The following is a 27,208-nucleotide window of genomic DNA, read 5'->3' as shown; positions in this document are numbered from 1 at the left end:
AGTAAATACAATAGCAAGACCTTAAAGCAAGAGCATTGTCCTAGCTATCTAGTGCTGCTGCAACAGAAATACCGTAAACGGATAGCATCAATAAACAAGTTTATTCTCTCACAGTCTAACCAAACCTAACCTATTGCCGTCAAGTTGATTCTGACTCATAGTGACCCTATAGGACAGAGTAAAACTGCCCCATAGAGTTTCCAAGGAGCACCTCGTAGATCTGAACTGCCGACCTTTTGGTTAACAGCCGTAGCACTTAACCACTATGCCACCAGGGTTTTCCTCTCACAGTCTAGTAGGCTAGAAGTCCGAATTCAGGGTGTCAGATCCAGGGGAAGGCTTTTTCTCTCTTGTCGGCTCTGGAAGAAGGTCCTTGTCATCAGTCTTGCCCTGGTATACGAGTGTCTCCACACAGGAACCCCAGGTCCAAAGGATGTACTGTGCTCCCAGTGCTGCTTTCTTGGTGGTATGAGGTCCCCTCTCTCTCTGCTTGCTTCTTTCTTTTATATCTCAAAAGAGATTGGCTTAAGACACAACCTAATCCTATAGATTGAGTCCTGCCTCATTGATATAACTGCCACTAATCCCATGTCATTAACATTATAGAGGTAGAATTTACAGCACATAGGAAAATCACATCAGATGACGAAATGGTGGACAATCACACAATACTGAGAATCACGACCTAGCCAAGTTAAACACATTTTTGGGGGACACAATTCAATCCATAACAGGCACGATATGAGCAAATCTCTATTCTGTAAAGATTACTCTGACTACAGTGAAGAAATTGAATATACATTTGGATTCCATTGCAGTTATCAGGCATTGGCCTTGGAAATGGGACATAGAGTGATTGGATTGAAGTAAAATTTTTCTTATATTAATCAGAAAAAAAAAATTATCCTTATAGGAAAACAAGGCCAAAATAATTAGAATAACTTTGTCTAGATTCACATTCAAGTTCAATTGAAGTTTATTCCCAATTTTAGAAGAATGCTGCTGTTATTTATGACTGTTGAAAAAAAATAATGTACCGTAGCAGACATCACAGTTACTGGTGAAATGTTAAAGTATTCTTTTAAAGTTAGAGACAAAACGAAGCTGGCACAATAAGAGAAAAGGAAAAAGAAGAAAATAAGAAATCAAAATTAACAAACATTTATTATGTGGAGATGATTTGATTATCTATATAGAAAACCCAAAAGAACATATTAGGCAAAATAGAATTAAAAGAATGTTTAAGATCATGATCAAATTAAGTCAGTTGCATTTCCAAATACCACCAACAAACAAAAACTCCTGTTTTAAAAATAAGTATATTATTTATAACAGTAATATACAATATAAGGTATGTAGGAATAAAGCTAATGAAAAATGTACAAGACCCTTTAGGTACAAAATTATGAAATGTATTGAAAGATATAAAAAATACCTAAATAAATGGAGCAACTTACCATTTTTATAGTTAAGAAGACTCAAGACTCAAAATTCTTATATTTTATATGAAACAGTACAATGTTAATACTAAAAAGACTGAAAAATTAAGGATGTGTATTGTAATACCTAGAGCACTGACTAAAAAGATAAAGTGGAGCTCTGTAGCTAAAAGTTGATAAATTATGATCTCTTTAAAAATTTTTTTTCAAAAGATAGGAAATGAGGAGCAAAAAAAGCAGAGTACAAGATAAGAAAATATTTCTGCCAGAATGATATGAAAATTACAACATACTAAAATTTGTCACGTACAAACAGCTAAAGCAGTGTTTAGAAGGAGTTGTACAGCTTTCAGTGCTTATATTAGAGCAGAAGAAAGGTATAAAATCAGTGATCCCTTGTGCTACCTAAAATGCTGTAAAAAAAGAGCAAAGTAAACTCGAAGTAGAAAAACTGAAATAATGAATATAAGAGCAGAGATCAGTGAAATAGATAACTTGACAAATAATAGAGAAAGCTAGCAATACTAAAAGTTGGTTCTTTGAGAAAAGCGAAAAAAGTAATAAACTCCTAACTAGATAAAAGTACAAATTACCAATATCAGGAATGCAAAAAGGTATGTCAGTACAGATACTGCAGACTCGTAAGAGGCCATTAAGGGAATATTATGAAAAACTTAATGCCAGTAAATTTAGAAATTTAAAATGGATGACTTCCTTTGAACATACTTCCTTTGAACAAAACTGATATGAAACAGAAAATCTGAATAACTCTATCTATTAAAGAAATTGAATTCGTTATCAAAAATCTTCTCACAGAGGAACTCGAGGCCTAGAGAGTTTTAATGATGAATTCATCATTAAGGAAAAAAATAACACCAGTCTTACACAAACTCTCTACAATAACATCAGGGGAATCACTTCACACCTTGTTTGATGAGGCAGGCATTACCCTGATACCAGACCTGACAAATGCTCTAAGCAAAGTAGGAATAGAAGGGAACTTTCTCAATCTGTCAAAAAAACAAAAAACTAAACACATTGCCGTCGAGTCAATTCCAACTCATAGCAACTCTGTAGGGTTTCCAAGGAGCACCTGGTAGATTCAAACTGCTGACCTTTTGGTTAGCAGCGATAGCTCTTAACCACTATGCCACTAGGGTTTCCAGTCTGGCAAAAGATATCTACAAAAAACCTACAGCTAGTATTATTTTTAATGGTGAAATATTGAATGTTTTCCCTTTTTAAGTAGAGAAAAGGCAAGTTTTCTGTTTTAACCATTTCTATGAACCATTTGAGCCCTTAGCCAGTGAAAAGACAAACAAAAAGATACAAAGATCAGAAACGAAGAGTAAAATTGTATTTGTAGATTACAAAACAACTGCTACAATTGCTAAGTGAATTTAGCAGGATATTTTTTTTTTTAAGGTCATTACAGTAGTCCCCGGGTGGTGGAAATTGTTAATGCACTTGACTCCTAACCTAAAGATGATAGTTCAAGTCCCCCAAAATGTACCTCAAAAGAAAGGCCTGGCAGTCTACTTCTGAAAGAGCAGCCATTGAAAACCCTATGGAGCACTTCTGCTCCTCAGAAGACACCATTAAGAAATGAATAGCCAAGCCACAGACTAGGAGGAAATAATTACAATCTTTTATCTGATAAAGGAATGGAACCCAAAATTAGAAAATCCTGGGAGAAAATATCAATGAAACAGATTAGACAAAGAAGGGATATCCAGATGTAGTAGACTGAAAAATTACCTCCCAAAGATGTCCATGTCCTAATCTCTGGAACCTGTGAATATTTTACCTAACATAGCAAAAGAGATTTTGCAGAAAGAATTAAGCTAAGGATTTTGAGAATATCCAGATTATCAATTGGGCCCAATGTAAATCACAAGAGACATTATAAGAAGGAAGATAATGGGATGATGTCAGAGGATTTAAAGATGGTTTAAAGATGGTACACTGCTGGCTTTGAAGATGGAGGAGAGGGCCCCAAGCCGATGAATGCAGGCAATCTGTGTTGTTGTTGTTGTGTGCCCTTGAGTCAATTCCAACTCATAGCAACCGTATGGAAGCTAAAAAAAGCAAGGAAATGGATTCTTCCCCCCCTAGAGCCTACAGAAGGAACCAGCCTTGCCAACATCTTGACGTTTAGCTCAGTGAGACTGATTCTGGACTTCTGACCTCCAGAACTGTAAGATGATAAATTTGAGCTGCTTTAAGACGCTACTAAGTTTGTAGTAACTTTTTACAGCAGCAATAAGAAACTAGTACTCCAGGATAAAGAACTCGTACAACTCAGTGATAAAAAGAAAATCCAATTTGAAACATGGCAAAAAGTTTGAAGAGACAGTTCACAAGAAGAATGTATGAATGGCCAATAAGCGCATGAAAAAGTACTCAACATTATTGGTCATGAGGGAAATGCAAATTAAAAACCCAATGAGATGCCACTACATACCTGTAAGAATGGCTAGAATTAGAAAAACTGACTATACCAAGTGTTGGTGAGAATGTGGAACCAGCTGGCAGTTTGTAATAAAACCAAACAACCTATCCAGTGACCCAGCTATTCATTCCTAGTCGTATACCCAAAAGAAAAGACCGCATACAAAAAGACTTCTTCTAGAATGTTCCTAGCAGCTTTAATCATAATAGTAAAAAAACTGGCAACAACCCAGTTACCTGTCAGCATGAAAATGGTTAAACCATCACACGTTCATACAGTGGAATCAAAACAAAACAAAATAAACCTATTGCTGTCTAGTCGAATCCAACTCACAGTGACCCTATAGGGCAGAATAGACTTTTTTTTTTTTTTTTAATAGGGTTTCCAAGGTTATGACCTTTATGGAAGCATACTGCCACATCTTTCTCCCATGGAACAGTTGGTAGGTTTGAACTGCCAACCTTTCAGCTAGTAGACAAGTGTTTAACCACTGCACCACCAGGGCTTCTTATACAGTGGAATACTAAATAAAGATTTTAAAAAAACACAGATTCACTGAAAAGCCTTATGCTTAGTGTAAGAAGCCTTACCTGAAAAATATCATACTTTATGATTCAATTTATATAAAGCTCTAAAAGAAATAAAACCAGTCTTTGGTGAAAATAGTAGTTACCTCTAAGGATAGTTGGAACTAAGAATTAACTGGGAAAAGAGGCATGAGGAAACTTTCTGGGGTGATGGTAATGTTTTGTATCTTGATAAGGTTTAGATTACACATGGGTATATATTTCTCACAAACTCATTGAATGCTGAAGCTAAAATTTATGCCATTAACCGTGTGTAGATTTTATTTTTATAAAAGAACCATAAATAAATATTGAACTATAGTTGATGATTTATATATTGAACTGTTTTAGAAGCAAAGTATACGGATGTCTGCAACTTATTTTGAAAAGCATTGAAAAAACTGAGATAAATTTGTGGGTGAATACAGGCATGGATACATGTGTGATAAGCAAATATAGCAAATTAATTTAGAATCCAGGTTTTGGTTATTTGTACAGTTCATTCAAGGAGGCCTGGTGTCACAGTAGATAAGCGCTTGGCAATTCGAACCTAGTAGTGGCTCTGCTGGAGAAGAGACCTGTTGATCTGCTCCTGTCAAGATTACAGCCTAGGAAACCCTATGGGGCAGTTTTACACTGTCATATAGGGTTGCTATGAGTCGGAATCAACTTGGCAACACACAACAACAGCAACACAGTTGATTCATCTCTTCCATGTATGTAAATATAAATAAAATCTTTCCAAAGAGCACCTGGTAGATTCGAACTGCAAACCTTTTGGTTAACAGGTATAGCACTTAACCACTGTGCTACCAGGGTTTCCTGGAAGAATATAGAAATTATTTTTTCTACAATGCCGTATGAAGAATCTTAAAACCATCTTAGAATGAAATACATTTACTTGTACTTAGAAGATCAAGAAACTATTCTCTATCAGTTCACACTGGAAATTGAGAATATTACTACCTTTTTTTAAATGAGTATTATTGATTGGCCAAAAATTTCCACAATGTGAATGCAAAACATTTTTTATACTGCTTCAATGAGTATAACTTGTCAAAGGTTTATGAGCTAATTGAGATAATTTCAGCTGACATGAAGATGATTGGGCTTCATTTAGTAAAGTATGACCATGGCAAATTATAGTATCCTGTTTACACTCAAATCCCTTTTTGTAATCAAATAAGTGTACTTGGATATTTGAGGAGTTTCGTTCTCAAAGATCTCATCAATTGCTAAAAAGTACAAAAGTATTGACTAAAAGCTAAATAAACTGAATATAAAAAGAAAATTGGATTTCTAGTTGTCAAATTCAGTGACTTGCTTGCGATTCATCCTCCTCCTACTGGTAACCTCTGCTAGGCATTTGTCCCACTTCTCAAAACTTTGTTTTCTTGCTGTTTGAATCACCTGCCTTTGATTCTTCTCCATCACTTTTGTTGTCTCTTCTGCCTAACTGTTGTTGTCATGGTTAAGTGCCATCAAGGTGTTTCCAACTCCCAGCGACCCTGTGTACAAGAGAACGAAACACTGCCTGGTCCTGCACGGTCTTCACAATCATTGCTATGTTTGAGGCCATTGTTGCAGCAACTGTATCAGTCCATCTCACTGAGGGTCTTCCTCTTTTTTGCTGACCTTCTGCTTTACCAAACATAATGCCCTTCTCCAGAGATTGTTTCCTCCTGATAACATGTCCAAAATTCGAGAGACAAAAGTCTCACCATCCTCACTTCTAAGGAGTGTTCTGGCTGTACTTCTTCCAGTCCATAGTATATTCAGTATTCTTCACCAACACCAGAATTCAAAGGCACCAATTCTTCTTTGGTCTTCCTTATTCGTTGTCCAGCTTTTGCCTGCATATGAAAACACGATGGCTTGGGTCAGATGCAGCTTAGTCTTCAAGGTGACATCTTTGCTTTTTAACACTTTAAAGAGGTCTTTAACACTTTAAAGAGGTTTGATTTCTTGACTGCAGCTTCCATGGGTGTTGATTGTGGATCCAAGTAAAAATGAAACCCTTAACAACTTCAGTCTTTTCTCTGTTTATCATGATGTTGCGTATTGGTCCAGTTGTGAGTATTTTTGTTTTCTTTATGTTAAGGTGTAATGGAGGCTGGATGAACCTCGTAAGCTATTGCCCTGAGATCATCTTTACCCTTAAACCTTAAACTGAAAGCATCCCCTGAAGCCTTCTTAAAACCAAACAATTGTTTAGCTTAACTAGTAAAGAATGTCTGCCTTGAGCATTGTGTTCTTTTTTTGAGAATTATCTGTATGGGATTAAACTGATAACAGCAACTCAAAAGATTAGAAAGGAACCTTAGCGGGCAGTGAGTCTGTTAATGGGGGAGGAACAACTCAGAAAAAGAGGGGGAAAATGGTTGCACAATTGGAAGAATGTAATCAGTGTCGCTGAATTGTACATACAGAAACTGTTGGATTAGTGTACGTTCTGCTGTGTGTTTTCTCAACATCATTATTTTTCTTAAAGTAGTCACTTCTTTTATCAAGAAGGGAAGTAGTGAATTGATATGGTATCATTATTTGTTCAATTGCATAACATACATTGCATGCAAAAAGCCTTTGAATCGTTGAGAATAAATACATTTGTATTGTTATGCTTTATGACAGGAAAACTCAGTGTGCCATATGATGCAATCCCTTACACCTTTTAAAAATAAATGGAGCAAATCCAGGCAAGCACATGCTTTAAGAAGTATGCGTCTACTTACAAATGGACTGTTTGAGATTACGCATTAAATCCTTTTTAATGTTCTTATGCTCCCTAATTCATTATTATGACCTCTTTTATTTTCACTTCTGCCATGCTTTTTAAGAAGAAAAAAGATTTCATATCACATACACTTTTATATTTTCCAGTTGAAAATGAAGATGAGGCTGAAAGGATTCTTTTTTCCTATGGCTATGGAGCTAATGTTCCCACAACAGCCAAAAGACGACTAAAGCAAAGGTAAAAATCAATATATATTTGTTTTACTTATCTACTCAAGCTAAGTGTAATTACATTGTGCTTTTTGATAATGTGCAGAGTTGAGCGACGAAGTGAATTTACTTTATTCTTGGTATGCATAAATATTCATTACAAAATAAAACACAGTAAGAATCATGCATTTCATGTTTTTTAAAATGAGTTTAATGATCATTTTGGCAGAGGTGTACATTAGAATTTTCCTAGAATTAGATTCAGTGCTAATAAAGCCATTTTAATTTTATTCACCTTTTTAAAGAGGAGTTACAAAGACTTGTGTATCAACAATTTTCAGATTAAAATTAATTAATTAGGCTTCCTTATTTTCTTTATCTCTTTTTTTTTATTCACCTGCCCGTATTCATTGACATACACTTTACAGAGAGAGAAAGCATGTATAGTAATTGAAATTTTTGGAAGATCTGCTAGTTATCTAGTGAGACACTGCTTAAAGTACACTAACAGAAAATTATACGTATATTAATCAGTTTTCTGGTTGGCTTAGCTGATTCTTTTTTGTAACTCCTTTTCCCCTACATATAGTTGCTATGCCAATCTTTCTTTAACATTATGCTTTTTGCAGAAACTCTGACTGCCTTATTTGCTAACAGACCAAATCGAAATGTTTTTCCCAGATTTCTAAGCCCCTCCATAAGAGGCCCCACTTCTCCAGCCGCATTTGTCTCTCTACCCAATATGAGAGTAGGTGTATCTTTTTATCTGTAAACAGTCTGTTTTCTGCGTACCACACAATAGAGCATTTATCTTATCTCATTAGCTGTAGTTTCCCATGTAATTTCCCCAGCTAGTTGGAAAGTTCCTCAAGGTCACCAACCCCACGTTGTTATTTATTCACCACTGTCTCTACCCAGCACAGTTCAGGATCCAAAAAACCAAATCCGTTGCCTTCAAGTGGATTCCAACTCATAGCAACTGTGTCTGACAGAGTAGAACTGCTCCACAGTGTTTTCAAAGCTGTAAATCTTCATGTAAGCAGACTACCATGTCCGTACCAGTGGGTAGCTGGTGGGTTTGAAACCAGGCACTTGACCACTGCACCACCAGGTCCCCTTTACAGAGCAAGATACCTGCTAGTAAGACATTTCTTCATCTGAGTATTTGAAAATTCGAAACTGTTTATCTTATTTTTGTATTAATTGATTTAGATTTTTAGAGACTTACTAAGTTAGAAAAAAAAATCAGATCTAAACTCTGATACTTTGGTAAAAACTTTGAAGTGATGACCCAGATTAAAATGTCTTTATGGCTATTTAAAGTAGGATATGGAATGTGAACATTTTATGGGAGGTAGCAAAAGAATGCTTCGAACTTGTATCTCTTCCTGGCTAGACTAAATATCTCCCAAATTGAGATCAAGGATAAATGACTAAAAAGTATCAGTTTTAGCTGGAGTGGTTAATTCTCTCTGGTGAAGATGCATGTATGTCTAAATTCCATATTACATAAGAAATTAGCTGTAGCCCCATCCCGTTTCCAGGCTTCTTGCAGTCCCTCCAAAGGTCACTGGGATATTTTGTAATTTTTAGCATACGTATCTCTGTTTTTTAGCATGGTGTTACTTACCTAGGGAAGGTTAGTAACATAGTTTTATGGGTATGAGACTTCTGTATTATTAGTAAATGATAGATAAAATACTGAAAAAATAAAGTGTGAAGGAAGATGTCCATTTTCTTCTCTATTGTAACACCTGGATTCTCTCCAAAAGAATCTTTGTCACAAGAAAGAAAAGAAAAAAAAAAGAATTTTGCTGTTTTAAACTTGCTTTCTTTAGCCCCAAACACTGAGTTCTTCTAGAATTGAAAGCAATTATTGCTGTTACCTTTCTACTTTTTAAGAATTTCCAAAAACAGAAGTTGGTTTCTTAATATACAGAGTGAAGATTTGGGGACCCACAACTGATTCATATTCTGAATAATCTAACTGTTCAAATATTTCTGAAGATTCTATCACCAGGCTATCTGTGTGCCTTGAATGAATGCCTAATGGGCGAGCTATTAATATCTCTTGCCATCTGGTGCCAGGCATTCTTCTTATGGTGAACCAGAGGGTTATTTTGAGGAAGTGCTTCTCAGGTCATCTAAACTCAGAGAGGGGAAAGTCTAGATATCCAAAGAGGGCATCTTATTTCATGTATACATTCCTTCATCCATTCATTCAGTGACTTTTATTGAGTGCCTACTGCATGCACAACATTGATCGGAGACACAGAAGATACTTGTTTCAGAATCTGATGCATTTCTATAGTTTGCAGAATCCACATTTTTCATTCTTAATATTATAAAGAGGGCAAATGGGTTTATGCTCCCTTTATGTATAATTTAACATGAAATCAGTATGGCCTTTCAGAGAATCTATATTTAATCCTTCACATTTCAAATCAAAGCAGTAGAAACTTAAGGTGAATTCTAAAACAACACAGAGCAGCAAATGAAATGCTTGTATAATACAGTTTTCGTTATGTATAAGCTTATACCAAAATATATTAAAATTTCAAAGAAACTTATTTCCCAACTACTATAATTTTTTTTATATAATATATTCCATTCATATTAAATTTGATTCAAAACCTTATGTATTTTACAAGCATTTAGACATTTTTAGTGTAACATTTAATTGGACGGGAGTTTCTGATTTAAAAATTAAAAAACTAAGAAAACTACTGATAATCTTACCACCCAAAGATAACCATTCAAAAATTTATACAGGTACATGTATTTTTTTAACATGTTTAGGGTATTGTTACGTAGTTTAGTAGTTTATTATCTTAGAATTACATCCTGGATTTTTTTTATTATATTTCAAGATGAAGGTTTGCAGAGCACATTAGTTACTCATTAAACAATTAATGCACATATTGTTCTGTGACATTGGTTGCCAACCCCACGACATGTCAACTGTCTCCCCTTCTTGACCTTGGGTTCGCTCTTACCAACTTTCCTATCCCTTCCTGCCTTCGCGTCCTTGCCTCTGGCTAGTGTGCTCCTTTAATCTCGTTTTGTTTTATGGGCCTGTCTAATCTTTGGCTGAAGGGTGAACCTCAGGAGTTACTTCAGTACTGAGTTAAAAGGGTGTCCAGGGGCCATACTCTCGGGGTTTCAACAGTCTCTGTCAGAATTTTGTTCTACATTTCTCTCCAGCTCTGTTCAGGACCCTCTATTTTGACCCCTGTCAGAGGAGTTCTTCTAGAATTCGGTGGTGGTAGCTGGGCATCGTCTACCTGTGCTGGACCCAGCCTGGTGGAGGCAATGGTAATTGTGGTCCATTGGCCTTTGGACTAATCTTTCCCTTGGGTGTTTGGTTTTCTTCATTCACCCTTGCTCTAGACTGGGTGGGGCCAGTGGAGTATCTTAGATGGCCACTCACAATATATCTTGAATATTTTTTTATGTCATCAAATATTTTTCAAAAAGATCATTTTTTAATGGTTATCAAAAGCCTTAGTTTTTAAACCTTCTGATTTTGAGTACTGTATTGCTGTTAATACATTAGATAAAATAGCTACTGAAAATTTTTATGAGTTATTTATTGCTATCCAAGGAATATTCTGAAGTTAAAATGAGAAAATGAATGTGAAGTTCATCACACAGTGCTTGGCATCAGAAACCCAAACCTGTTGCCATCGAGTCAGTGCCAACTCATAGTGACCCTATAGGACAAAGTAGAACTGCCCCATAGGGTTTCCAAGGAGCGGCTGGTGGGTTTGAACTGCCGACCTTTTGGTTAGCAGCCATGTTTTTATGCAGATAACATGTGCCTTCTACATTTCTTTGCCAACTGTGCCCTTCCCCAGCGAGGTATTTTCTATAAGTGCAGCTATACCGATTTTTTTTTGTTTACATGTTACTGTAGAAAAAATAATTAGCATAGCACAGTTACAAAAATACCTCACAGGGGAAGGGCGTGGTTGGCAAACAAACACAGGTGTGTGATAGTTGTGTAAAAATACAGTAGATGTTCAGTAAATGTTAATTTATTCTATCAGTTAATATGTTCTTAAAGTAAATTGCATAGTTGACTTTAGAAGAAAAGCCAGGATTCCAAGAACTGTCACTAGGCACAATTTGAAGTTTAGTTTAAAACCATTTTGTTTTAAAATTTTAGTGAGACTTCCTGAAATAATTAGTAGAGACACCCCTTGCACATGAAACCAGTTTCAAGCTTCACTTTCTTTGATAGCAATCAGTTCCTTAAGACATATGCTCTGATGCCAATTTCCTACAAAGTGGTAGCATAATTAGTTTTTCTAGTTTAAAAAATAACTCCCCCAAATATCTCTTGAACACATTATAATTAGAAAATAAGGTAACTCACATTTTGAAGTTGCAATGGAGATAGGAACTACGTATTGTGTTAAACTCTCTCTGGGGCACAGTTAAGGAAAGTTAAAAGGGCTTATACAATTAAAGTAGATTAAAATAAAATGAGTTCTTCCTGACTTGACTGAACTTGAAAATCTGAAGTAATGTTTTTGTTTTAGTCATGACTGTTTTGAAAATAGCAAACAAGATTTTCTGGTTACATGTTTTGGTTATCCTCTTTAATCTGCAATACTGAATGGGTGACACCCAGACACTAAGTGGCCTTAGTGTGGGCTTTTCTATTTGTTTTGGCAGGTATGAATGTGGAACTTTTCTAAAGGTTTTAAAGCTTTTCAGATTGCAAGATTTACTGCATGCTCTGTAGACCTTTTGTTTTAGTTTCCGTCTAGTTTTAAAAAGAACTTTAAGTTGAAACTTTTCACAGTAGACTGAGCTTCATAATAAAGGAAAAAATAAATGTGGTCGAGGAGACATAAACTCATATTTTCATTACATAAAAAATAAAAACTTTTTTATGTAATGAAAATATGTTTTTCTCTCTTTTATCCTCATGTATATCAGTTCTCATTTTTATCCTTGAAGAAGGTCTGTGCTTTCTTTCATTTGGGTTGGTTTTAGGAATAATGCTTCAAAAAATTACTGTTATTTCATTCGTGATCAATTTGGAAGTTTAAATCTATAGGAAACTTCTCATATAACAACAGATAACCAGCATGAGACCATTATTTAGTCCTCAGTAATTGCCCCCAGAGCAGGTAGTGCCAGACCCAACCTGAAGCTTTCTAAAGCTGGAATCATTTTGGTACATCTGCCTTTTTATTAAACCATTTTTCTTGCCATGTTAATACAGCTGTAACTGCCCTGCTAAAAGTGAAGAAGATCAAAAAACCAAAGGTTGTTTCATAGCAACTAACTAATTAGCATGCCTCACATATACTTGTTTATTTTTTATTTTTTGAATTTTGACAGCACGAGAGAACCATATCACAATTGAAGGACTTAGTATAGAGCATCAGTCCCCCATTTTTCCTTGACATCAGTCAGCTCTAAATAGAACTCTGCCATGTCCACGTTGCCTGGATTAGACTGTTAAGAAATTGTATGTGAAATAATGAGGCACTGGCTGCCATTGGCAGATCCAAGGGAAGTAATCTTTATTTGGAGTTCAGAACTGCCGATAGCCAAGAAATAACCTTTGGGGAAATAACTTTATCAAGTAACAGATGAAATTTTGGTTTAATATTTAGATACAAAACTATTCTCTGGTATTAGTTTCTAGTTTCGTATTAAACTTAATCTTGGTACAGATAAAAATTACATGGCAATTAATATAGTTACAAAGAAGTATTGTGTGTTGTACCTACTTTAGCGTCACAACAGATAACTTGTAAAAACATTGCTTTCTTGAGAACTTCAGTACATTCTATACAAAAAATAACCTTAAGCAAGAGTCGTTTTCCCTCACTGTATCCATAGTTACTCTTTATAGAGAACTTGGAAAGGATTTGTTTTCATTCTGTGTGCATTGTGGTCGAGGAGACATAAACTCAGCTGTAATTAAGCAGTTCATTTGTATTGCTTTGAATTTCAGCTAAACCAAACTCCGCTCCTTCCTTCCCACTTCTCATATCCCAACTTTCTAAACAGAACCTACCTGTAACACCAAATCGCTCCTGAAAGCAATATGCTGCATTTAGATTGAGACGATTGAAAATATAGAAGGGTGAATTGGCATTTGTGACATTTGTCTTTTTCTCCCTTATTAACTTTGTACACTTTTTAATTGTTACTTCAGTGCTTAAATACTTACCATTAGGTGAACTTTAATATTGAGCCTCTGCAAACTTGAAATATGGTTTCTAGCAGTGCGTTCATTTGGACAAAATTCACTGCAACACAACCAATTAGGAAATATTTATTAAGTGTCACTGCATTCAGTTCTGTTGTTAGGCACCACCAAGGGATATGTAAGACCCCTGTATTCAAGTAAGTTGCATCTGTTTGCGGGGAGAAAAAGTTAACACACGAAAGAGTATCAAGAAACATCTATAAATATATAATTTAGTGCTGTACTGTGTGTTAGCTTATATTAGTCAGAGGACTAGAGATCCATGAAGGCCCAGTATGGTCAGGAAAGGAGGAATTGGAACTCGAAGAAAGCCTTTAAGTTGGACTAACTGGTGATGAAAAAACCTGTCTTCTTCAGACTGATGTGGAACATTAAGTAGAATAGGCATTAGTGGGAATTAAAATTAGTTCAGGTGAGATTATAGAGGGCCTTGACATTTTTTAAAAAATTAAATATAGGGTAGAATTAACCATGTAGGTAAGATTTAAAATGGGTGGGGAAAAGGGCATAAACATCAGTTCATTAAGGAAAAAATGCAGATATCTGACAAACATGAGATAGTATGTAACCTCACAAATAAATAAATTTTAAACAAAATTCTATTGCTTATCTATAAAGTTAGTAAAACAGTTAAAAATTGATGATGCCCCAGGGTTGTTGGCTAGGGTGTGAGGAAACAGGAGGTCTTATATAAAGTTGATTCATTCCCTAGGTAATTACTGAGTACCTCCTTTGTGCAAAATATTATTCAAGGCATTGGGATACATAGGGAAAGAAATAAAATAAAAATTTCTATCCTTAGAGAGCATTCATTCTAGTCCATGAGAATTTAAATTTGTACAGCATTCAAAAGGAGTATCTGAAAATTTATAATGCAAATGTGTTTTGACCCAATCATTAAACATTCTAAGGAAATCACAGTACAGGGAGTGCAAAGATATATTAATATGCATGTGTGTGTATATATACACACACACACACAAATATGTACATATACATATACATATACATCCATTGCCATCTAGTCGATACCAACTCATACCGACCCTATAGGACAGAGTAGAACTGCCCCGTAGGGTTTCCAAGGAGTGGCCGGTGGATTCGAACTGCCGACAGTTTGCTTTGCAGCCAAGCTCTTAACCATTGTGCCACCAGCGCTCCGTCTGTGTGTGGGTGTGTATGTAAATCACCGGTGCTGTAAATGCTCTACATTTTAATTAACTCTTTTAATCCTCACTATTTTACTACCGTTGGTACCACCAGTACCTGATTTCTACAGCCAGAGAAGTTGAGCACAGAGAGAGATTCAGATTTTGTTAGCTTAAAACTGACAGAATTTCTTTTTGAACCCTGACAGTCTGACTCTAGAGCATACCCACTCTGTTTTGGTACTTTTTTTTTTTTAATCTCAAAATTGTTTGTAATAGCAAAAATATAGAAATAGCCTTACTGTCCATCAAGAGATAGTTGTGTAAATGAATTATGGTGGGTTCCTTTGTACAGTGAGTTACTTTATAGCTACTAAAAGAGATGATACGTCTGCATCCACAGCATGCATTGTTGTTGTTTCTTACCAACCCTAAATATTCGATGATTTTTTAAATTTCCATATGTGCAGAAAGAGTCATATCCCTATGTTATACTGTTACCAGAAGTTTCATGGAAGAATTACATTATAGGGCGCTTTCCTTACATCTTTATAAACCTCTACTGTGTTGTTTTAGTTTTTATTTAATTAGCATTTTATTTCAGTTTTGCCTTTATTTCATTAGAACAAGAGTGTTCTACTTTTACCCTTAGGGGAGATAAAACATTTTCATTTTGAAAAAACGTAGAGACAATAATAAAATATAGTAAGTAGATAAAGAATCTCTACTATCCCTTAAATTTACCAAGAAAGCAGATTATGATTCCTGTGAATTCAAGTGGTTTAAAACTAGTCATATATTCACTTTTAAGTTGACTTTTTCCGTATATTTAGTTCCTTATCTCACCAATTTGAGCTGAAATGCTGATCAGAATCAATTGATGTAATAATTACTGTAAAAAGGCATTGAATCATAATTCATTAATGATTTTTTGCAGTAGCTAGAACATATTAGAGTTACAGGTTAAAACGTTAATTTATTTTCAATTCGTTGAACTAAATAACAATTTAAAAATATACCAAGGTGATAAAATATGAGATAATAGATAAAACGCATTTCAAATTTGGGACAGAGACTTGTCTTCATATTGTGACAATTCCTTTCAAAAAATAAAGCAAATAACACCATATAACTTAATTAAATCCTAAGGGGATAGTATGGATGGCGCCTGAAGACATGCTTAACGAAATACGCCAGCCGCAAAAGAACATACATTGTATGACCTCATTTATATAGAAAGACAAGGAACAGCAAATTTGTAGAGATCATAGTTTATTAGTGGTTACCAGGGACAGGAGGGAGGAGGGAAAGGAGGATTAAATAGTGATGGAAAAATTGTATTGATTAAGGGTAGGGTTGTGCAGCCAATTATTGTAATTTCTGTCAGTAAGCTGTATACCTAGAAGAAGTTAAATTGGCAGAAGTTGTGTGATAGATATATTTACGATGACAAAAAAAAGAGTAACTGCTGAGGCTGCTTATGTACAACCAAAGACCTCATGGGATTTGGTTCCTTACTTGAAGGTTTAGAGTTATAGTTTCATGGGACATACCAGTTAATTGGCCTAATAACAGAAACCCTGGTGGTATAGTGGCTAAGAGCTACGGCTGCTAACCAGAAGGTTGGCAGTTTGAATCCACCAGGCATTCTTTGAAAACTATGTGGAGCAGTTCTACTCTGTCCTGTAGCGTCACTATGAGTTGGAATTGACTTGACGGCAATGGGTTTAGTGTTTTTTTGTTGTTGTTTTTTGTTTTTGGCTCAATAGCGTGTTTGGTGCTTCTGTTCTACCTCCTACTTCATTGTGTAGTGCCTGGGGTCTTGAAAGCTTGCAAGCAGCCATCCAAGGCTCAAAAATTGGCCTCTATTCACCTGGAGCAACAGAGGAAAAAGGAGAGTCAGGAATAGGAGGAGGATATGGAATGTGTTGCTCATTGCCCCCATGAACAACTGTCTCCTTTGCTGGAAGACCAAAAGAACTGCATGGAGCCTGGCTACCATTACTGAACATTTCAATCAAAGATTCCATAGAAGAATCCTGACCAAAACGGGGAAAATATAGAACAGAATTTTAAATTCTCATGGACTCTAGACTTTGTGGAGCCATGGAGGGTAGATGAACCCCTGAAATTATTGCCCTGAGATAATCTTTAAACCTTAAACCAAAAATGTCAGCTGAAGTCATCTTAAAACCAAACAATAAGATACAACTAGTGGCCATCCTGTCTGGAGTAAAGGCAAGTGAAGAAAGCAAAGACTCAAGAGAGCATTTAGCCCAAAGGACTAGTGGACTACATGCACACAGCCGACAGACCCCAAGACTGGAAGAATCGAATGGTGCCTGGATGCTATTACCGACTACTCTGACTGGGATCACAATAGAGGGTCCTGTACAGAGCAGGAGAAAAATATAGAACACAAAATCAAATTTCTAAAAAAAGACCAAACTTACTGGTCTGGTAGAGACTGGATGAACCCCCAAGAGCATGGCCATGTGTCACCTCTCTGACTTGAAACTGCAACCATTCCTGTGAACCACCTTCCAGCCAAGCAGTAGACCAAAGCCATTGCTGTAAAGCTGATTCTGATTCATAGCGAGCCTATAGGACAGAGTAGAACTGTACCATAGGGTTTCCAAGAGCACCTGGTAAATTAGAACCACTGACCTTTTGGTTAGCAGCCAAGCTCTTAACTACTGTGCCACCAGGGCTCTAGGCAATAGACAGGCCTGTAATATAAACAGTAACACCTGAAAAGAACGTGTTCCACAGAACAATTAAAAAACCAATTACCGGAAACCAAGACGGCAACATTTGTCCGGGAGTAAAGATGAGAAGTCAGGAAGAGGTTTGAAAACCAGACAAAAGGAACCAGAGAACCCAGGGTGGAAATGGGGAGGGTGTTGACACACTGTGGAAATCGCAACCAATGTCATGGAACACTTTGTGTGTAATTTTTTGAATGGGGAACTAATTTGCTCTGTGAACTTTTACCTAAAACACAATGAAATATTAAAAATGAACAATAGTTAAGCTTAACTAGTAAAAAGGTCTACCTTGAGCATTATGCTCTTTTAAGAACTATCTATATGGGATCAAATTGACAGCAGCAACTCAAAAAATTAGAGAGGAACCTTAGAGTTTATGTTGATAAACGAAGAAGAGCTCAGAAAAGGAGGGTGTGAATGGTTGCACAACTCAAGGAATGTAATCAGTGTCCCTGTCATGGATTGAATTGTGTCCCCCAGGAATGTGTGTCAGCTTTGTTAGGCCATTTTGTGATTGTCCTCCATTTTGTGATTTTCCTGTTTATTATAAATCATAATCTCTGCCTGTGGTTAAAGAGGATTACGGTGGGATATAACACCCTTGCTCAGGTCACATCCCTGAGCCAGTATAAAGGGAATTTCCCTGGGGTGTGGTCTGCACCACCTTTTATCTTACAAGAGATGAAAGGGAAATAAGCAGAATTGGGAACCTCACAGCACCAAGAAAGAAGCACCGGGAGCAGAACGTGTCCTTTGGATCCAGGGTTCCTTGCAGAGAAGTTCCTAGTCCAGGGAAAGATTGATGACAGGGACCTTGCTCCAGAGCTGACAGAAAAAGCCTTCCCCCAGCGCTGACTCCCTGAATTCGGACTTCTAGCCTACTAGACTGTGAGAGAATAAATTTCTCTTTGTTGAAGCTATCCATTGATGGTATTTGTGTTATAGCAGCACTAGGTGACTAAGACAGTCCTTAAATTGTACAGGTAGAAACTGTTGAATTGACATACGTTTTGCTGTGTATATTCTCAACAACAACAAATAAAATTTAGAAGGAAAAGAAAAAATACTAAGGGAACAAAGTAAGTCTTTTATAATTACCTGGATCAAAGGCTAAACAGAAACAGGGAGTTAATGAAACTTAAAATGTTCTCAGTATTAAACTGTTTTTAGACTATAATTTCGCCTTTTGTTTTATATATTAGTTTTTAATAAATATTCATTTATAGCATTTTTCTTTGATCAGAAAGGAATGAAGTTCATAAATTGTCTTTTTTACGTACTATAACAGTCCCTGAGGGAAGAGAATGTTAAACTAATGATTTTAGTATTATGTCTTTTGGTATAATAGTATAAGCAGTTCTCAACTCAGAACATCTAACCTAGAAGCAATTTTTACATTGAAAAACAGTGATTAGCCTTTTTGACAGTGAAACTCCCATCCTCATTCCCTTTTGTGCTTCCATCTCTTGCTACAGCTCCATGACCTTCTGTGCTTCTTTATCCCTTCCAATCTCATTTCCACAAATCATGTTTGATCTAGACTTGTGTGGTCTGATATGGTAGCCACAAGCCACATGTGCCTGTTGAGCACTAAAATATGGTTTGATGAAACTGAGAGGTGCTGCAAGCATACAATACACAGTGGATTTCAAAAACTTAGTATTTTAAAAAAAAAAGTAAATTATCTAATGAATAATTTTTATATTGATTAGATTTTTAAATGATAATATCTGAATATATTGGGTTAAATACAGTACTAAAATCAATTTTGCCTGTTTCTCTATACTATTATTTAAACAGCTTTATTGAAATATAATTCACATACCATACAATTTACCCATTAGTGGACATTTCAGTGGTTTTTAGGATAGTCACAGATTTGTGCAACTTCGTTGTTGTTTTGTGCCTCCAGTCGATTCGATTTATACCAACCGAATATGACAGTAGAATTGCCTTATAGGGTTTTCTATGGGAGGAAATCACCAGGGTGAGTTTGAACCACAGACCTTTCAGTTAGCAGCTAAGCATTTAATCATTGTGCCACTTTGTGCAACTGTAACCACAGAAAATTTTAGGACATCTTCATCACCTCAGAAAGAAACCCTGTACCCTTTAGCTACTACTCCCCTACCTGCTATTCTACTCTCAGCCCTGAGCAACCGCTAATCTACTTTCTGTCTCTGAACTTTCATATGAATGCAATTGTATACTACATGGTCTTGTGTGACTGGCTTCTTTTACTTAACATAATGTCTCCAAGGTTCATCCATGTTGTAGTATGTGTCAGTACTTCATTCTTTTTTTTTGGTGACCAAATAATATTTCATTATATGGGTATACCACATTTTGTTCTTTCATTCATCAGTTGATAGACATTAAGTTGTTTCCATCTTTTGACATTTATGAATGATGATGCTATAAACATTTGTATACAAGTTTCTGTGTAGACATATGGTTTAATTTTTGTTGGGTATGTACTTAGGAATAAAATTGCTGGGTCATACGGGAACTCTACTATTATCATTTGAGGAACTACCAGACTGTCGCCCAAAGTGACCGTACCGTTTGACATTTCCGCAGTGCAGCAGTGTATGAAGGTTCCAGTTTCTCCATATCCTCGCCAACACTCTATGTCATTATCTGAATTTTTTATTCTAGTTATCCTAGTGGGTGTGAAGTTGTATCTCATTGTGGTTTTGATTCGCATCTCCCTGTTGACTAATGATGTTGAACATTTTTTAATGTTTATTGGCCATTCATTTATCTGTACAGAAATACCTGTTCAAATCCTTTGACCATTTCATAATTGAGTTATTTGTCTTTGTGTTACTGATTTGTAAGAGTTCTTTAAATGTTCTAGATAAAAGTCCCTTATCACATATGTGATTTACAAACATTTTCTCCCATTTTGTGGGTTGTCATTTCATTTTCTTAATGGTATCCTTTGAAGCACAAAAGTTTTTAATGTTGATGAAATCCAGTTTATTTATTTTTTTTATTTTGTTGCTTGTACTTTTGGTGTCATATCTAAGAATCCTTTGACAAGTCCAAAGTCATGAAGATTTACCCGTGTGTTTTCTTCTGAGAGTTTTATTGTTTCAGCTCATACATAGAGGTCTAAGGGCTTTGTACTATTTTTAATGTGGCTGCTGAAAAACATAAAATTACGTGTGTGGCTCACATTGTATTTCTCTTGGACAGAGCTGGTGTAGACCAGTGGTATCCTTTTTTTTTTTTTTTTTTTTCCTTATTAATCCCTATCAGCAAAAAAATTGAGCATACACCCACCAATATATGTATATATTTACTAGTATTTATTTATAGATTATCTGCACGCACAACAGTATAGATAATATCTTCTGTAAATTATAAAACTGTTATACAGAAAATGAAAACTTAAAGATGTGTGATATAAAATAAATGTAAATGTAAGTTCTCACATTTCAAGGGATTATTTTGTACATACCTCCTTTTGGAGACCACTAATCTAAACTGTGACCATATTTTCTAACTGATCCAGTCTTCTTTCTTCTTCAAGCTATCCTGCATACTACTGCTAGTGGACTTTATCTCAAGTGCAGATTCAATCATGCCATGCTTGACCAGCTTGAGGATAAAATGCATTCTTTCATCATATATCCCTACCTGTATCTCTCTAGCTTCACCTTCACTATGTACCATGTTTTATCAATCCATACCATACTACTTACAATTTTCCCCAGCACATCATCCTTTATCTCATGTTTTTACTTTTGCTTATGACCCAGAATGCTATTTTTCTGCTTCTTTACCAGATTAGTCAGTATTAGTTTTCATTTCTCAGTATACCCATTGAAAGGTTTTAGCTCACTATAGTAGCTTTTCTTTTTGTTTGCTTGTCTTCCTCAGTAGACTCTTAGTTCCTCCAGGCAGAAATTGTGTGTTTCTAGTGACCATGAAGGAGCCCTGCTGGCGCAACAGTTAAGCACTTGCCTGCTAACCGAAAAGTTGGCAGTTCAAACCGATCCAGCAGCTCTGCGGATTCCAGAATCTTCCATAAAACTTACAGCCAAGAAAACCCTATGGGACAGTTCTGCTCTGTCACATCGGGTTGCTATGAATTGGAATTGACTTGATGGCACCCAACAACAGCAGCACCTACAAAGACAGTTTTGTTTCGTTTTGTTTTATTTTTTGGTGTGCTGGTGTTTAAGTGCTCAGCTGCTAACCAAAAGGTTGGTGATTCAAAGTACCAGCCCTTCCTAGGAGAATAAACCTGGCAATCTGCTTCCATAAAGATTAAAGCCTAGGAAACCCTATGGGGCAGTTCTGCTCTGCACATAGGGTCACTATGAGTCAAAATCAACTTGAGGCACACAACAACAACATGAAGATTATGAGCTGTTAATAAATATTAGTTAAAAGAAAATGTGGATGTTTGTGAATGTTTTGAATGAATTAATGAAAACTTTTCTTCTAATTCAACTTGCTTTTCTGCAATCATTGATATTCAGAATCAAGAAAAAATTGTTAATTTTGTTTTATCATTTTTGTTTTGTTGCAAATATTGTAATCATGAACAATTATATTTCTTGTTTTTGCCATGTTCTGTGTGTTTTAACATATGCTTAAAGAAAAAGATTTCACAGTGTCATTCTCTACTCTTCGTTCTTTTGTTTTGGGCTAAAAAGGTATTTAAGGGCAACCTGGGAGCCTTAATACCATTTCTGATATTTTCATGAGGAAATGTGTTTTGCTGTCCTTACAACTGGCTTAGAAGTGAATTTTCTAAAATGTGACCCAATGGTACCACAGTGTCTTCCACAATATAACTATTATGCATCTTAAATAACATCGGTGCACCTAGTAATAATCCTAGCCGTTCCTATCAGCATCAGGCCCAAGAAAGTTTTCCCTTGATAAAATAGTACCATAAGCTGCTAATCAGAGGACTGCAGAACACATCTATGAGCAATTTCAAGACACTGTAAGATGCTTTCCGTCCATTTAGAGTTGGCGTTTCTCACTTGGAATTCCCCAACCAAAACTAGGGGAATCCTCGTTAAAAGGAGTGTAATCCTGATGTCAAGGCTTAAGCACCAACATGCCAGGAACTACTCGTGTTCAGGGTTTTGCGTCCTGGGACATTTTCCATTGTTTAGTGGTGTCATATTTGCATAAGACCATTACACGATTCTCAAAAAAAAAAAAAAAGCAAAGAGCACCCAAACTAAATGAACAATTTAATATCATTAAACTTGATGTCTTCAAGTCATTATCTTCTTCAGAATGTTAGTAATGGGTGACCTTTGCATCTCATTATTTTCTTATGTCCCTCAGTCTTCCATTTCATCTCATTAGAAATTCTGTTTCTGTGTAGTTGCATTTGATTGTGTTAACTGTTCTGTACATGGAATATTACACAAATAATATGCTATACTTAACATACATTTAAGGAGAAAATACCACATTCAGAAGACCCTAATGCTAAAGTTCTGTGGGAGACAGAAAGATGAAAATACTCTTCCTAAAATATATGAAAAATGAGAAAGAATGAGAATATAAATGAAGATAATGCCAATGTTTTAAAATTAACTTAATGAAAAGCAGAGTTAATGATACAAAATACTGGTGTTTATAAACATCTGATAGAACAAAAGATTTTTAAATGTAAGAATAGCATTAAGGTGTATTTTATTTGTAGAGACCTTATTATTTTAGGGTCAAATTTGAGAGAGCTCGGTATGCTTGGTTTAGGAGTGAGAAATAAAATAGCCATAAATTGTAAATGCCTTTAAAATTTGTAATTCACCTGGGCTGGGGTAGGAGGCAGGAGGGGAGAGGGTAGGAGTGACTGCTAATGGGCACAGAGTTCCTTTTTAGGGTCATGAAAATGTTCTAAAACTAAAGTGATAAATATACAGCTTTATAATAGAAAATACTGAATTGTACATTTTAAATGGGTAGACATTATGGTCTATAAATTATACATCAATAAAACTTTCTACTCTATAACAACTTAAAAAAAAGTGATTGTCAAAAAACAGGAACTGTGTCTCTTTTCCATCTCTAACTTCAGGTGATTATTAAGGCAAAATTGTATGCCTGTTGAAAGAACAGACTTAGATTTGAGTGAATCTAAACAAGCTGTTCAATTCGCTATAAAAACTTTTCCCGGCTACAGCCGATGACTGCCCTGACAGGGAGCACAACAGAGAACTCCTGAGGGAGCAGGAAAGTAGTGGGATGCAGACCTCAAATTCTCATAAGACCAGACTTAATGGTCTAACTGAGACTAGAAGGACCCCGGTAATCATGGCCCCCAGACCTTCTGTTGGCCCAGGACAGGAACCATTCCCAAAGCCAACTCTTCAGACATGGATTGGACTGGACAATGGGTTGGAGAGGGATGCTGCTGAGGAGTGAGCTTCTTGGATCAGGTGGACACTTGAGACTATGTTGGCATCTCCTGCCTGGAGGGGGTTAGAAGCTGGTGAAATGGACACAAAAAGAGAGTGGAGGGAGAGAGCGGACTGTCTCATTAGGGGGAGAGTAATTGGGAGTGTGTAGCAAGGTGTATATGGGTTTTTGTGTGAGAGACTGACTTGATTTGTAAACTTTCGCTTAAAGCACAATAAAAATTATTAAAAAAAAAAAAAAAAACTTTTCCCAAAACTTATGTTTTTCATTTGGAATAATGAGTTCTTAAAGATAAACATGTATTCTATTTTCGAGACTTTTTCTACATTCCCTTGTTAGGAAATATAAAAGATACAGCAGAATTGTTTCTGTCCTGTAATTTTATTTTGAGTGAAGCTCTCTTACTTGTCATTGTAGAATATCTTGTCTTCAGTATGCATGGATTATGTTAATAGATTTACCTCAGGTAGACGTAAATACATAAAACCGTGATAAATATGAAAATTTTAGGTTCTCAGAAATTGCAGAGAAGTTTTTTGGAGCAACAATCCTTCTCAACATTATTAACAGTTCTTGAAAATTATGCTACTTCTTTTTCCAGTCGTTAGGAGGAATGATTTTGTATAACTGAATCATTTTGTTTCTTAAAACATAGTTTTAAAGTGTAATTGGGACATTGCACATTTAATGTGATTTTTAAATATTAAAGATTACACTTAGTGCAATAAGTTGTAGTAATGCAGATCATGAAAGGGAGCAATTTCTTTCAGTATGGAGTCTTTGCCTTTATTGTAGACATTCCCCATGTTTCATAAATCTGTTCCATCTCCACTTTCAATAGAAAATCTGTTCAATTGTGTATATCTAAAATGCATTATATTGTTGGAGGTAAAACTGATGCTTTTCAGAGTGCAAACTTATTAACATTCATAAAATTTCAACTAATTGCCTGATTTGTTTGTAATTGGGAAATTTTTATACAAGTGGAGGAAAAAAACAGCAAATTGCTGTCTTGTGGTCTTTTTGAGCAACTATAATGTAACTCTACTTTTATAGCAAGGGCTAGAAACCATTACAGTGTATCACAGTTATGTTATTATGGAAATTTTAATATTACTTTCAAAATTCTGAGTTGTTTGGGGGTATTAGTCTTCTACTATTGCCATCTGAAAATATTATTTGACTATTTTTTGTTAGTATTTAAGCATTATTAGGCAATGGTAAGTCAGTTTTCAAGCACACAAACACGTTTCTAGTATTTTAGACAGGGTTTCACTTCTGTAAGTATTAATTTTCTCTTTTCATTGGCCTAGTGTCCACTTGGCAAGAAGAGTGCTTCAGTTAGAAAAACAAAACTCACTAATTTTAAAAGACCTGGAACATCAAAAGGACCAAGTAACACAGCTTTCACAAGAGGTAAATAACTTAAACAAAAGAAACATGTATAAAGCATCACAGTGTTCACTTTAATTCTTTATAACTCCTTTAATTATTTTCTGAGCAGTTTTAAAATAAGCTGTTTGCTAATATAAAATGATTTCACAATTTATGAACCTAAATTAATATTAAAGCCTTATAAAACAACTTATAGTATATGGCAAAACGAAGATCAAAAGAGAGATTAATTTGCCCAGACTAAATATAAATGTAGACTAGACAGACACTGCTTTGATTTCTGAGAATATCAACTGGCAAAACAAGTCTGGCAATTTTTAGTGGCATTTTAAATTTTTAACTAATACCCAATTTTTTAAATAGGCTTGCTCTTTGACTTCTGTGTTTGATGAAACTAGTTATCTATTAAACACACTCTACTTGGTATACACTTAAGTTCTCACGTTCTTTGGTATGTGATAGGTCCTAAATTATATTTATTTTCGAAAATCGGGTTTACATTTCTTATTTTCCTAAGCCTTAGATTATGTCATTTAAAGAATACGTATATATGTATACATTTTACATGGTATTTTTAATTATCGTACTCACTCAACACCTAGCTACATTTTTCTATACTTTTGAAATCCAAGCCATAAAGTGAAAAGATGGCACCTCAGTGCCTTATATTTTCTGAGCTTCAGCATGAAAAGTTCTTCTATGTTTATATTTAAAGATTTTGGATTGTATTATAATAAAGGACTTTTTAAAGATATTGTATAATACATACTATTTTTTTTTTTTTTATATATTCTTCATTTTCTTAAGGACCGGTTCATATTTGTCTTCAGAGTGTCTTCTATTAAAGCACTTTCAATACTATAACGTTAGGAGGATCTTCATCCTCAAATTTCAAAAGACTAGAATCATTTTTTATTACTGCAGTGCCTTGCACATAGATAACGCTAAGGGCGGCAGCAGCAGCGGTGTGCTGGGAAATGTTAACAGCCAGCTCCCTGGGCAGGTATGTGATGCAGGACTCCAATTTGCTTATATATATGGGATAAACATTCTCACCAGGCTGATTTCAGTCTGCCGACATAACATCACTGAATGCAGAGTAGAGACGCTTAGTGGCACAGCGCTACGTAATGTTTCCACCATACACATAATGAATGTGTATGAACTCAAGAGCATAGATGATAGTAAAATGTAATAAAATAATTAAAAATTGGTAAGTTTGTATTCCTTTGTTTTTAATTAATTTTAAATTTAAATAATTTAATACTCAATAATGTTTATGTTTAACAGCTAGCTCACAAAGTTCCTAAAAATAGTTTACTGTCACAAACTGTTACAAGCCAGCTCCAGCACACCACTGGGTGGAAGGAAGCATGAACAAATAAATGAATAAAGAAACAAATGCACCTCTGTTTTCTAATATATTGTAGATTTTGGTGCAAACAGTTAAGCGTTCAGCTACTAGCCAAAAAGTTGGCAGTCAGACCCACCCAGGGGCACTTTGGAAGACAGGCCTGGTGATCTGCTTCCGAAAGGTCACAGCCTTGAAAACCCTGTGGAGCAGTTCTACTCTGCACATATGGGGTCAACAACAACATGCTGATAACCTATCAAAAAATTCTTAAGTATAAAGGTATATATAGACTTGTATACATGTATGTGTTTATTTAAAAAAAAAAAACCCTGCCTGCCTGAGCACCTCAGTTAATTGAAATGAGAATTTAAATCTGCATAACACCTGTATAAATTATAGGGGGAAATGTAGAAAATTGAGTGCTGTAACAATAAAGTATAATTAACTTTGTATGAAGCTATTTTAAAATAAGCTGTTTGCATATATTTAGAAAAAGCCTCATTCTTATG

General features: G+C 35.5%; 1 protein-coding gene across 7 annotated transcripts in view; it reads left to right on the top strand.

The window, feature by feature from the left end:
* PIBF1 (progesterone immunomodulatory binding factor 1) overlaps positions 1-27,208 on the top strand; it is a 231,565-nt gene that overhangs the window by 109,388 nt on the left and 94,969 nt on the right. For 6 of the 7 annotated variants that reach the window (XR_002785568.2, XM_010589414.3, XM_010589415.3 and 3 more), the window contains exons 13-14: positions 7,338-7,428; positions 25,264-25,366. Coding sequence is in view for 6 of the 7 variants with exons in the window: in XM_010589414.3 (XP_010587716.2) it covers positions 7,338-7,428; positions 25,264-25,366 (194 nt within the window). In the remaining variant the exon portion in view is untranslated. Of the gene's footprint in view, positions 1-7,337; positions 7,429-16,552; positions 18,634-25,263; positions 25,367-27,208 lie in introns of those variants that run through there. The other variant, XM_064270049.1, reaches the window with a different exon arrangement.

This window comes from Loxodonta africana, chromosome 17, assembly GCF_030014295.1.
Source record: "Loxodonta africana isolate mLoxAfr1 chromosome 17, mLoxAfr1.hap2, whole genome shotgun sequence".
Taxonomy (NCBI): domain Eukaryota; kingdom Metazoa; phylum Chordata; class Mammalia; order Proboscidea; family Elephantidae; genus Loxodonta; species Loxodonta africana.
The sequence above is the reverse complement of the archived record's forward strand: the minus strand, read 5'-3'. Positions and strand labels throughout refer to the sequence as shown.